The sequence below is a fragment of the Pteronotus mesoamericanus genome, unplaced genomic scaffold (assembly GCF_021234165.1).
Source record: "Pteronotus mesoamericanus isolate MK-2021 breed Mesoamerican mustached bat unplaced genomic scaffold, CSHL_Meso_final contig_169, whole genome shotgun sequence".
NCBI lineage: Eukaryota > Metazoa > Chordata > Mammalia > Chiroptera > Mormoopidae > Pteronotus > Pteronotus mesoamericanus.
In genome coordinates, this window is record NW_026555068.1 from 12905434 (window position 1) to 12919523 (window position 14090).

The 14090-nt window shown below is 49.4% G+C and overlaps 1 protein-coding gene across 2 annotated transcripts in view; it reads right to left on the reverse strand.

The window, feature by feature from the left end:
• Positions 1 to 1177: 1177 nt before the first annotated feature.
• The window catches only part of RBPMS (RNA binding protein, mRNA processing factor), a 162350-nt gene continuing 149437 nt past the window's right edge, over positions 1178 to 14090 (reverse strand). The window contains exons 7-10 of one of the 2 annotated variants that reach the window (XM_054566077.1): positions 13505 to 13574; positions 12579 to 12621; positions 7810 to 7913; positions 1178 to 1516 (exon numbers count right to left, since the gene is read on the reverse strand). In XM_054566077.1, coding sequence (XP_054422052.1) covers positions 13512 to 13574 — 63 coding nt within the window. In that variant the 3' untranslated portion in view covers positions 1178 to 1516; positions 7810 to 7913; positions 12579 to 12621; positions 13505 to 13511. The remainder of the gene's footprint in view (positions 1517 to 7809; positions 7914 to 12578; positions 12622 to 13504; positions 13575 to 14090) is intronic. The other variant, XM_054566076.1, reaches the window with a different exon arrangement.

Sequence of the window (14090 nt, forward strand, 5' to 3'; positions counted from 1 at the left end):
TGACAATAGAAAAGTACCATTAAACAGTTTATAAAAGCATAATAGACTGTGTGGAAGCTGCTGTTTTCCTTAGAAACAACAGTATAGAAGTTTCACTTCTTGGGGTATAGAAGTACCCCAAGAGCCAGGGGTCCTGAAGATAAGCAGGGCTTGAAAACGGCCATCCCCCCGCCGCTGTAAGTGCCCTTGGCCTCATTGACATGCAGGGGAGAGCCCCTCTACGCTGGCTCCCCTTGTTTTTTTGTTGATAACCTTGAAAAGCATCTTTATTTCCTTTGGAAAATAATGAAACGAACCCAAAACCAACCATATAATCATTAAAACATTGAAGTCTTTAGCACAACATGAGATCAGTTAAGAAAAAGATTGTGATCATGTTTAGATATACCAGCAGTTGAAATTCTTAGGTTAATGTATATTTTTATACATGGCTGTTTTGTAACAAGAGGGGAGACTGAGCTATCAGACTCTGGAAATGTGTCAGCTTACAATGTAAGACTGACTTTTTGGTTTTGAAGAAGTCCTGAAGCGGGCTGAACAGTATTCATTCCAGATGCCCACTGACCGCACCGCCCCTCTGTGGGTTGGTGGGGTGGAAGTGTCCCCGTGAGCACACAGCGTCCAAGGCAGTGTTTTAAATGGCTCATTTGGCGTGGTGCTGCTAACACTCAGGACCACCACTCAGCCGACGGTTTGCAGGGTCACTCAGGAGATGTGAACTGCCCACGGCAGCTGTGCAGGCCGAGCACAGCCAGCTTCCTCCTGCGGCAGCGCTGGCCTCCCAAAGCCGAGGAGCCCCCTCTTCATGAGACAGACTCTTGCTCTGGGGGGGTCACAGTTTGTCACCTCTGGAGCGGCCAGGGTTTTCTAAGGGCACGCTCTGATCAGGAACTGGTACCAAGGAAAGGCTTCTCTGCCCAGGAGTGAGCATGTCACCAAGGTTGGAGCTCCTAGAGGCTTTTGGTGGCCTTGCGGGGGTGTCCTACTAGAGCAACCAGTGCACGCACACTCAGAACTGCAGTCAGCACAAGTGTTGTCTACACCTAACGCCACGTTTCTAGTTTACCCTGGACTTGAGCCAGGCACAGACTTCTGTACATTCACAATACCATTCTGGAAAGTTTCATATTTAAAAACATGCCTCAAACATGCAGCTTATTTTAGAGGAAAAAAATAGATATTTTTAATTACAGGTATTCAAAAGTCAAGCACAAAAATTGCGATCCAACCCAGTGTAAGATCATCCATCCTGTTATCCTTAAATGTTTGATATAAAAATACGCACTCTCTTGGTTTTATTGTTGACATCTTTTACGTTTTGTTTGAAAATATCTCCAAACTGTACAGAAATGTCAGACCATGCGTTCACAAATAACACACTATTTCTTACAATTATACAGTGTAAAAGAGTAAAACATTTTTATTATATTTATTTTCTTCGTGAGAAAAACAGATGTGTGATAGAGGCTGTGGCAAAGTCTTGAAGGGATCAAAACTGGGCAAGGTTTTTTCAAGCCTGGAAGAGAAAGAAAGGTGTGAGGAGAGCAGGCTTCACAAGTCACCGTGTGCAGTAAAGCCTCCGGGCTGCGGCGCTGGGCTCGGACACCTGCTGCTGGAACTTGGGCTTTAGAAGCTTTTGCCTGGGACAGTTCTCAGTGATTCCCGAGCCAAGTGCTTGTGTGTGCCGTCGTGGGAAGTGCTTACTGACTTGCCATATAAAGACCACACCCCAGAGTACTGGTCTTATTTAAGATAGATAGGGGATATATTTTTCATCTCTCTTCTAACTAGAAACTTCAATACCTCCTTTCCCTGCAGTTGCAAGGAAGTGCTCCTATTTTGCATTGTGATAGAAAAAAGGGCCTTCGGAACAGTCAGTGAGGCTTTCTGTTGGCCACTGGCAGAGTCCCACCCGGGTCCTGGGATTTTCTTAAACACATCGCACTCCTCTGTATCTGGGTTTACTTAACTATGTTAAAGGCTGCATTGTGAAACCTCTGTTATTATTATTCTGTCATTCATTTTACCTTTCTCCAAGTCCCTTGTTTTGTTGCCATTGTTGTACTAACATGTCAGATTCACAAATTTTGATTGTAGAAAAGGTATATGCCAGAGTAAAACAGCATAGACTAGAATTTTGTACAGGGAAATGCTTATTTGTCAGTGGGAGGAGGCTATAAAAAAGTAGTAGTATTACTGAAAACCCATATTATTGTCCTAAGTTAGACATATTTGGGAAGAGGTATATTTAGCAGTAAAACCTGACATTAGAAACATTTTGGTGGACACTCAAATGTAGCTAATCACATGATTTTAGAAAATACTCCCACCCAAACCAGGACTGTACAGTGCCTGGTGAATCTGAACTCTGATCCAGTTGATGCCGTCACAGCCTGGCTTGTTGAAGATAACAATGGGTCATGAGTCAGAAGACCCAGTATGATTACCTCAGTGGCCCCTCCAACCCCACCTCCCACCTCTCGTCTGCTGCCTTTACTTTCTCATCAGAATTCTCTGACACAGGAGGATGCATCCCGCAGGAGGAAGAAAATGCCTTCAGGGACTCACTTTCTGATTGCCTACCCAGATACCCAGCACAATGGAAGGATCAACAGCCCTCACTCACCAGAGCTGGGTGGAGGCCAGGCCTGCTCACGCCCTGTCTTTGGTGTAGGTAACATGTCCTGTGATGGATGCTCAGTGAACCAGGAGGACCCCCTCTTGAAACCTGTGTTTCTTCTGCTAAACTCTTGATTTCTCCCTGGTAGGGGACAAGGCACTGGGACCCCACTACCCAGGTGTGTGCAACATGGAGCAGCCCTGGGCGGGTGGCAGGAGAGAGTGCCCGGGCTGGGGGCATCTTTCCATGGGGTAGGGATCCAGGGGACTTGTGAGGCCAGGCATCGCTTTTGGGGCTGTACCAGCTGACTTTCCCAACGAACCCACCACCTTCTGGCCAACTCTGCACCCCCACAAATGCCTGATCTGCTTTTAACTGCCAGAGGAGTCCCCCGGCAAGTGTGAAGAGGCAAGGCCCCAGCCACTGCCCAATCACCACCCGTCAGCGAGGAGGAAAACCAGCTTAGAGGAAGTGGATGCAAGGCCAGTCTCCTTCCCCCGCATTCTTGGCTTGTCAAGCCTGGAATGACACCTTCCACGTCATCCCGAACTGACCATGTGCCAGGAGCCCGAGCTGTGCATGTTGATTCCAGGAAACCGTTTCTGAGGAACAGCCGTCACTCTGAGGCTGTTCGTACTTTGGAACAATTCACAGGGGACGGCACTTGGCTGCCCTTAAGACTCTGGGAACCAGAGGGACCTGCCAGCGGCCTCCTACAGAGCACCGGCTCGGAGAGGGCCATCTTGGGCAAGCAGCCGAAACTGCATGTGGTTAACCGGCGTTGAGAGCAATGGTCTGAAACCAGAGCTGCCACACTGCTCTCAGGGACCGAATGAACAGGCAGAGGAACATCAGCCACATGTGCCCTCTCCTTCCCACAGGCTGGATGAAGACCCTGCCATCTCCTCCAGCCCTTGGCTGTGTATGTTAAGGGGCCTGCTTTCTTCTCGGGGGAGCTCACAACTGTCTTTGAGCAAATGCACGTTGCTAGTCCTGACCTCGTTCTGGTTTCACAGGCAGTTCCCGGACACTTCCGCCCGCTCCTATCAGCTTTGCCCTGGACATTTCTGCTGTGACCTCAAAGGCAACATGTCTCAACTCAGATTTAACCAAACCTCAGTACAGCTCCTGACCACTCTCCCTGTGTGTCTTTGTCCCTATACCCAGCCCCTAGCACTCTGTCCCTGACACAGCCCCGCGCTCTTAGATCATTCTGCCACTTCCTAACATTTCAGGTTTGCCTCTCCTGCAGTGTTTCTGACATGCGTCTTCATCCATTTTGCTGTGGGCAGCCAGATGACAGTGATTCCTAAAGCAGCCCCCTCCCCTGGGCCCAAATCCTTTACACATGCCTCAAGGCCCTTAATTTAAAAAGCTTGGTCATATTCTTATTCCCTCCCTTCTTCTGTTCTAATCCCCCTCAAACCGTATTACCTTTCCAAATGTACTACTTCCAGCATTTCCTGATCCCTTCAGCCTGCAGGTCTTTCTCCAGGAGATCTCGCTGTCCTGGCCACTGACTGGGCTTTCTCAAAGGATGATCGTGCATTATGTTCATCCCCAAAACTATTTCTTCTTCCCTCAGCCCCAGAGTAGTCACTCACATACAGCACACTTGCACTGTATGGCGAATGAAACAGGGATGATGGGCCATTAACAGGATGTAGCACTAAAACTCACCCCCTTCCCCTGATCGTGCCCAGGGCTGAGACAGAAGTGCCTAGGGACTGGTGCTGGGCCCTGCCGCTCGGCCCAGGGGCACCCTGAGCTCCTGTGCCGGGCAGCCTTGGTCCTGATGAGGGTCTTCTACAGGAAGCCGACAGGGGAAAAGGGGAAGGGGCTGGGGCCTCGGGCCTTCCTCACCTCATAGTTCTGTCCCCTTCTTCCTGGAACCTTGAGTAGGAAGAAAGGCTAATTTTTTGAAGTGAAAAATCTGGAAGGGAGGAGGGAAAGTGGGGGATGCGAGTCTGTCGTTTCCTGAGCTTTTCCATAACTGCTGTGTAACAGTCTCACATGGGAAAAGAATGTGTCCCCATGGCCATAGATGTTCCCAGACTGAACAGAAGGTCAAAATGTGGTTATTTCAGTCCCTGTAAACAAGGAAGAGGTTTCACTAGGAATGGAGTTCAAACCTTGGAATGTACTAACAAGGACATTTTAAACAGAATGCAAAGACATCTGAGAACACAGAGCACCACTGAGGGGAGAGGGCCGGGCTCTGTTTAGAGAGCAGATTCTCCTCACAGAACCTTTCCTGAAAGGGGGTCATCTATAACCTGCATGTGGTGGGCCAAACAAGGGAAGAAACTTACGTTAAAAATCTTGTCTGAGGCAAGTCACAACTGTCCAGATTTGAAGACAATGGAGAATGTCTCCTGCTGTTTTAAGAACATCATACAGTTCTAAAATATTTCATTTCAGTTGTCCTTGCTCAAGAAGATCAGTTATGTGGCCCTCAGAACTTGGATACAGCTGGGCGTGGGCTCAAGGGGTTTGCCGACTGTCACGGGTGGAGACGGGGATGACGCTAAGACCTGACAGCGGCCAGTTCCCCCTGTTTTCCCATTGGTAAGGAAGAGTCTTTCCAAATGCTTTGTGAGCCTTTTCTCCCAGCAATAAGAAAACACTCTTTTTCCCTGTCTTTCTACACATACAGATGCTCCTTAACTTATGAGGGGTGTTACATGCCAATAAACCCATTGAAAATACCTGCAAGTCAAATATGCAAATACATTTGATATGGAACATCATAGCTTAGAGCACTTTAAATGTGCTTAGAATATTTATATTACACTACAGTTGGGCAGAATCATCTAACACAAAGCCTATTTTATAATCAAGTGGATTAAAGACTTAAATGTTAAGACGTGAAACCATAACACTTGTAGAAGAAAACACAGGTAGTAAAACTGACATCTATCTTAGCAATATTTTTTTGGATATATCTTCTTAGATAAGAAAAAAAATGGATGGGACTACATCAAACAAAAATTTCTGTACAGCATAGGTAACCATCAACAAAAGGACTACCTACTGAATAGAATAAGATATTGGCCCATGAGACACCTGATAAGGAGTTAATATCCAAAATATAAGGAACTTGTACAACTTAACACCGAAAACCCAAACAGGCCAATTAAAAAATGGGCAGAGGACCTAAATAGCCATTTCGCCAAATAAGACATACAGATGGCTAATAATCATATGCAAAGATGCTCAACATCATTAATCATTAGAGAATTGCACATTAAAACCACAATGAGATTACCTCACACCAGTCAGAATGACTATTATCATCAGCAAATAAAGTGTTAGGATCTGGAGAAAAGGGAACCCTCATGAACTGTTGGTGGGAATGCAGATTAATGCAGTCATTGTGGGAAACAGTATGAGGTTCCTCAAAAAATTAAAACTAGAACTACCATATGACCCAGGAATTGCACTTACGCGTATTTATCTGAAGAAATACAAAACAATAATTTGAAAAGATGCACCCCTATGTTCATTACAGCATTACTTACAGTAGCCAAGATATGGAAGATCAAGAGATGTACTGCATATTACTACTGAGCCACAAAGAAAGAAGGAAATCTTACCATTTGTGACAACACAGATGAACCTGAACCTAGAGGTATTACACTGAGTGAAGTAAGAGAAACACAAATACCATATGATTTCACTTACATGTGAAATTTAAAGAAAAGAATGAACAAACAGATATACTTAGATACAGAGAACAAATTGATGGCTGCCAGAGGGGAGGGAAGTTGGGGTCAGTTGGTGAAGGGATTAAGTACAAATTGGCAGTTCTAAAATAGTCATGTGAAGTTTGGTTAGTGTGAGACACGTGTCAGTGGGGAAGAAGACCCCGAGTGCAGGTTGCTGGCCGCCTGTCCGGCAAGGGAGGCAGGCTGCAGAACCCAGCACAGACTGAGAGCATGTGCTTCTGCACAGGCACTGAATGCTGCTATATTCAACGCAAAACTACTCAAGCACCAAAAATGTGGTAAGGACTTCCTTGGTCAGAATTCCCGACTCTGTCCTTGGCAGCAATCTTGCCCTTTTGCTGACTCTTTTCTTTAGAGGCTCCTCATCTGGGCTGAGACACAACCTCTGTCAGCCTGCCCCAGCACTCGTGCTGGTCTGGGCCAGGCTTTCCCAAGAGACTGGAAACCCCAAAGCATGGTGCCTGGCGGGCAGGTCACCTCTTGGGAATGCTATGTTATTGGTTTAAAACTATGCTTAATGCTAGAAATAGATGAACTGAGAAGTGACACCTGGTATTGACTAAAAACACAGACAAATCACCAAAATGATCACCCACTAGAAAAGCCAGGCAATCTGGAGGAATTCTGTGAGAATCCTGTATCACTCAATTATGGCCAAGGGCAATCATTCTACAGTCAAATCTCTGTCCTTGAATGTCTCCCACCTCAAACATTTTGCTTCTAGATCAGTTGTTCATGGAAAAAAATGTCTTGGTGGTTGAACCAAACTTGGATTCTCGACCTGACAGCCCTTTCATGCTGATACTTGTATGATCAGCCACTTGTCTCTCGGGTGACAAAGGAGAGAATGTGCGAGTGTGAGTATGATTCAGTTTTTGAACAGATCACTTCTCAGACAGCCTCCTGGAACAAATTAAGTTCGAGAACCAAGGTTCCACTGTACTTGCAAAAAGACTCATAAAAACGTCCTTGAGTCATCAAGGAAGGGCTGCATTAGATTCAGTATAATTGGATTTGTACATCAGGAGGAACATGTATACCACATCTGAAAAAGATTTCCACCAAAATGATTAATACCTTAGGTGGAATATCTTATTCATTGATGCTGCAGGATGAGCAGGTACTGACCACCCCACCTGGGATGGTGGTGGGGAGAACCAAGTACCGAGGCTACATGCTTTGAGAGGTTGCAAAACTCTTGATTGCCATCCTGAGACAGCCTTCCCCCAGTGGTCCATGGTGGGAGGAGATAAGGAAGAACCAAGCCCTGACCCTGAGCATGCCACACCAGCATGTCCCAACTCAGAGCACCCGCTGGGGAGAGGTGTCTTCCCCCAGACTGCTGAGCCCCACCTGCTGGGACCTGAGTTTCCCAGGGGATACTGGGTAATGGTGCTGGCCCCACCCCAGGACACACTGCTTCTCCAGAGGGCCCATTCAGCCTCTGGCTTGGGGACTCACCAGCATGCTCCAGTTTTGTAGAACAGCTCGAGAACAGTAGCCACCATTGAAGATTGCATTAAAACCCCCAAGACAGATTGCAGCCACCATCACACACCTGGAACCTGCGATGGAGAAGGAGATCACCCATGAGTTAAACCCAGTGACGGCGCGAGACAGTGTCCGCCCAGCCTGGGCTGCAGCTGGGGGGTTTCCTGGGCCTTTAAGGCCGGCCTGTTCTGAGAGTCAAAGGCTAAGGACCACGTCTGCTATTGAACTGAGCACGAGCACCACTTGAGAAGGAACTTGCGTCTGTGGCATGAAAAGCTCACAGCCAGAACAGCCAGCTTAGGATGTGGTGGAACAAGTGAGGGGAGGCTCTCCAGCCAGAGGACTAGCTCCCAGGGACTCCCTGTCACGGAGGCGTGAGGGAAGGTCATCTAGAAATCAGTGCTACAGGAGCATCTTCACACGTTCCCTCCAGAGTATGAGGATGTAAAGCACCTGCTGGCAGAGGGGCAGCACCAGCTGCCGCCTTTCCCAGGCCGGGGCTGGGTCCCCAGGACTGACCAAGGCCCTGCTGAGGAAAGGCACAGCTCCTGAGGCCCCACAGAGATGGTGCCAGAGACCTAACCCCCCAGTGCCCCCTCAGACCGTAGTCATAGCTGGGCAGCCCAGGGCCACAAAGGCAGGTCTCCAGGAGATCCTGCGGTGTCACGGGCGCCATGGAGCTCAACTTGACCCCAAGCACCTACTGGGAAACAACAACCCAAAGGAACCATTTGTGAGTGTATCCTGTTCCCTAGGGTCTGAGAGTTTTGAAACAGGAAGATGCAGAGACCCAGCAAATACTAAATTTTTTAAAACTCTCCCTGCAGGCATGGCTACCTGTGAGCCAGCTCATTTTCATGAGAATCCGCCGTGTCCAGGGAGGAAGCCCAGCTGCAGCACTGGATGCCAATGGCCCTAATCCCCACTAATGTTTCTCACTTGGTCAGCACTGCTGTTCTCGAGACAGGCTGTTTGTGGCACACAGGGCTTCGTGAAAGGAGTGCACAACGTACTGTGGCGAACCCTCTGAGTTCCCCATAAGGGCTTCACCAGGCTTCGGGCACAGGAAGCTGGCCCTCCAAAAGGAGGCCCCTAGCTCTCGGGGCTCAACTGAAACCTGCCTCTGGGATTCTGGGTGAGGCTGAAGGAAGAAAGGGACATCTCTCAGAATTAAAAAAAGTTTTCCCCATAATTTCACTCTAAAAACATTAAAAGATGAGTCAATATGACTCTAGTTTCCTAGTTACAGTAGTGTTATTTCAGGACATGAAAATATTCTTTGCAAACAACACCAACTTCTCTCACCCTTTCTAAACTTGCCAAGACAAGGAGAGGGAGGGAGCATCCCCAGTTAGCAGCAGCAGCAGCAGCCCTGGGGGCTCTCCTGGGGCTGTCAGACCAAGGCTGCGTTTGTAGGACGCCCAGCGTTGGAGCAAGGCTGAAGAGTCCTCTCAGCATGTCTTAGGGCTGATAGACTAAAGAGTTCAGGAACCCTAGCTGTCACCACGTCTCGAGTAGGGTTTTATCACCCAGCTACTCTGCCGAGTTTTTACATCGACAGACCTGCGCTCAGCTGCAGGGCAGAGAATGCGCAGACCAGAGTCTACTCTCCAGAGACGCTGGGAGATGACTCCCCAAAGAGCGTAAGACACCGGAGGGAAGTCTGGATGCGTTCACGGTTAGCTTTTCAGTGAGCACGCGGGCCTTCTGAACTTCCACTGTTGGTCTAGTGGGACCAACACTGGAAGTGGAGGGTGGGGGCCCAGGCTCCTGTAGGTGGCCCTGACCTGTGACTCTTCTCTAGCAGCTGCTGGGACTCAATGCCTGGATATAACACATGGCTGCCCTCTCTCAACTTTTTCTAGGAACCAGTCAGGCAACTCTCCTGGCGCACATACCTACCTACTCTCCGTGGTTTCAAAGACCTCCCAGCCAAATTCACAGAAAACAGATAACGGGCAAGAGCGGCGAAATCGCAGCTTTGACTGTTAGGCTGGCCAACAGACTTGGTTTGAAATGAGCTCGTACGTGCTTGCGTGGCTGGCAGGTGTCTTTTGTGCTTTATGCTACGAAGCCTGGAGGACTCAGCCGTGGTTGGAAGGGGCATTTGCCACAGTTAGTGGCCAGGGGCAGGCTCTTAGGCCTGTCCCTACTTTGTAACTCCCAAGGGCAGCTTAACAGACCCCAAGGCTCCGGGGAGTCAGAGCCAGGGCTCCTCACCAGGGAAATGGAGAACCCCCCTCAGGGAAGGGCTGATCAGCACGCAGGGGTGGGCCACCCGGGCTGCCTGGGCGGTCTCTGGCCTCTGCCCGCGCTCCGTGAGGCCTCGCCTAACCTAAGCCTGCTGTGATTCAAGCCTGTTTACTTTGATTTAGCTAAGGGCGGGGGGGGGGGGGGCAAGGAGAGGATCAGTGAAGTGAAATTATTCTCTAAACTTGAATAAAGTGAGGGCCGCTCTGAATAAGGAATCCCATATAAATATGGTAGAACTTGGGGTTTCTCTTCAAAGGGTGTCAGGCTGACCCCTCACGTCTAGGTGAACCTCAAGGTTTTGTCCCACGGATCTCCCTTCTAAGTCATCGCTTCCTCAACCATCAGCACATCCTGAATGCCGAACCTGTATTTTAACATAATGCATGAACTCTTATGAGCCTCAGAATTTCAAGTTACTGCATCCTATTTACCAGGTGAATATTTATCAGCCTTGGGAAGTTGGGGAGAAACACTGTCGTGGGGGAGAGAAGTGCATGGGGACGTGCCTCCTGGAGCCGCACCACACGACACCCTGGAACGGAGGCTCCCACGCGGCAGAGTGACTAACGCTTTTCTGAAGTCAGAAGCAAGTGCTAAGGACATGCAACTTAAGTTTTAAAATTAATTATGGGTATATGGATAAGGAGCATGGACTTAGGAAATCCTAGACCTAGTGGACCTTTAAATATACCTCAAAACTTAAAAGTGGTGCTTTCAGGGGGAAAGTTGCCCCTAAATAGTGAACTTTTAGATCTCACAAAACAGTAAAATATTTTAAAGAATACTTTAGGTGTCTACCATGGACTGCTGACTATTTTTCCAAGAAAGTACACTTAAAATATAACAGCAAGGGATTAAATGATAATGGAAAAAAAATACAATAAAGATTAAATTTAAAAAATACAATTGCAATTCACTAACTACCATTTCCTTCAAAAAAGGCACTTGAACACACAGAAGAATGTAACTTCAGAATAAGGGACAGTTAACTTTAAGGAAAGATTATACTACATTGTCTTGATTTCCCCCATCATCATAAGTGAAAAATGTAACAGATGACTTACTGGACCAAGAACAGACATACGTGCGTGCGTGCGCGCACACAGAGGTGGGCAAAGTAGGTTTGCGGTTGTGAGTACATGAAACAGTTTATTATTGTTATTAATGATCGGGTTATTTTCCATATGAACAACTGTAAACCCTCCTTGCCACTGGTGTAGGTTTTGGTTAAGAGGTTAGGGTGCAGTTTCCCAAAGTGCGCTCTATGTAAAACATTAATTTCCTAAGATTTAGTAAATAAAGGGTCCCCTGGCCTCCAGTAAGTTTGAGAGTGACTGTATCCTAAAGTTCTCTAATCTGAAAGATGCACAATGCTCATATTGTTATAAAGGCTCTGAGTATCTTTCGGTGAAGAAATTGGCCGGACTCTGATGCTGGAAGCAATTACATGCTGCACTCCACCTACGGTGTTCCCTGAGGACCAGTCCTTTGGCCACACCGAGAAATCGGCTGGGGCAGGGAAAAGCAGGGACAATTCTAAGGTATTGAAGTTGATGTCTTAAAGCAGAAATGGTACCCCCAACTTACTCATTTTCACCACCAGAGAGAGACAGAATCCTGACTGGCCCAGCTATGGGCCTGCTGACTGACCACTCCCATAAATCTTCTGTGGGATTTCTGATGCTCTTATATCTATCACTAACCCCTTTTCCTGTTGGTGAGACCCTTCCTTTGGAACAAAGCCGCCGCCTTTCTGCCCTAGGACTGGCGCACTCATAAGTGCCCCTGCATATGGTAGTAAGAGCTTGAGCAGTCACCTAGGAACTTGAACTGAAGGTGACGTGATCCACCAACTGAGACTTGAGGTCAACAGGTCGACCTGCCTTTGGAATATAAATCCTGGAACTCCTCAGAACAAACCCCCATAAGGTGCTGCCCCCCCACCCCCCCTAACAGCACTGGCCTGAAGAAGGCCAGCTCCAGCACCCTCCATGTCCCCAGTGGTCTCCCAGCGAGTGGGACCTAAGTCAACGCAAGGCCAGTTCTCTCCCCTGGCGTGGCACCTCCTAGAAGAGTGTCGGTGGCCTCAAGGGATCTATCAAAGACACCTGGGGCTCCGTGTTAATGGTGGGAGAAGAACGTCCGTTTACTTTGGGAGCATTTTTATCTTAAAATGGAAGCTCTCCATGCAAAGGACGACGGCTCTAGTGTCAGCCTGGGTACAGGCACATGACAACCTGGCATCTCTAAATGGATGAGGGTCTGGTCTGTCCCTGTTCTCATTTTTCTTTCTCTTTTGTGAAGGAATGACACAGACCACGAGAAGGTTGACCCTACCGTTTAAAAGGTTTTACTTTAGGGCAGACTCCCCGAAGTCACACACCAAGTAAGATCAAAGGAACAGTGCTTTTGTACTTAGCAAAAAGGCAGTTAAGATACTGAATTAAAGAAGACATTTGGAATTTTCATAGAAATTCTACACTTACAGGAAAAATATTCATTTGGTAGTTCTCTGAAGCAAGGTCAGGCCTAAAATAAAATGGCAAAAAGATCCCAATTTAGGATATTGTTTCCCTCAGAATAAGAAACTCAGGAAAGCCCACTGGAAACGGCCGCACCGTCTGCCTTCAGGGCCAGCACCAGGCATTTCAGAAAGCTTGCGCGCGCCCGAGGAGGAGACCGGGCTGCTGCAGGGCGTGACCTCTGCTGCCCCACGAGCCAGATCCGGGCCGGGGCGGAGACCGCGCCCCCGGGCCCCACGGCGCGCACGGAGGGCGCTGCCCCTTTACCCGGGCGGCCACACCAGCCCCGCCGCCCCTCCGGCCCCGCTCCGCATCGTTCCGCGCCCGCCAGGCGGTGGCAGGCGGTGCACGGGGCACCCACGGTCGTCTCGCCACCCCCTGCGGCGCGCCTCGCGCGGAAGGTGCTTGAGTAAACACTTGACGCCGCGCGGAAGTTGGCCGCCTCTTCTCTGAGCCCCGGGACGCTTTACGAACGTCACCCAAAACTGTAATGTGCACACGTGCACGCAGGGAAGTTAACTCTGACAAACTCCAAGATTCCCACAGTAAACCACTGTGTAAATTATAGATGACTTACGCCTGTAACACGAGGAAGGCTCTGTCGGTGCCAGCGGCGGGCGAGCTACGATTCCGGGGAGAAACCCCGGACACCTGCCCGCTGGAACCAGCGCTGTCTGCCGGCTAACGAGGCGGCAAGGCCAGCGTTCAGCCGTTCGAGTCAGGGCGGCATCAGCATCCCTCACTTCTCCCCCGATCCCAGGTGGAAATCTCTTGGGAAAGGCAGTGCGGACGGTGTGGGTGCCTAGGCAGGACCAGAGCTGCCTGCTACTGACCGTCTCCCGCCGTGTAGCCGGCAGGAGCCACGGCTGCTGTGGAAACCACGTACTTACAGAGTATTCAGCAGAACTGACGGGACTTCCAGCCCTGAGAAGTAGCCTCGGAGGGAGGGAGCCAGCGCATCTGGAAAGAGAGGTGGGGAGAGGGCTGTGAACCAGGGCTCCCGCCTCCTGTTCCCACTCCTCACAGACCCTCCGCTGGGCTGCCACGCCCTTCACTGTTCCCAGAACGGCCCCCCCACACGTGCCTACTGGCAGTTCTCCCCCGAGGGGCTGAGAAGCATCGGGGCACCCTCCACGCCCGCTGTGAACAGAGGCCCGCTGTCAGGAGAACACCCGCCTCACGGAGCCCCGGTCCTCCTGCCAAGCCCATTTCAGAGCTAACAGCGTGGCTAGGCCAAAGGCTGGCCCCGGGAGCCGCCTTTCCGCACTCGGCCACACCGAGGCTGGGGGCAGGCTGCTCCGTGGTTTCCTAAGCAGCACGGGCAACATGGATCTGCTTTGATAAGGAAGGGACACGTCGTGACACCATTTGTGCCAGGGGTCTGGCCAGGCCTGGAGGTTCTCTTCCTATTCTTTTAAGAAAAGGGTCTGGCTTCTTGGCGCCGGGTGGTGTCTGGTACCCTGTGCCCTCTGCTCC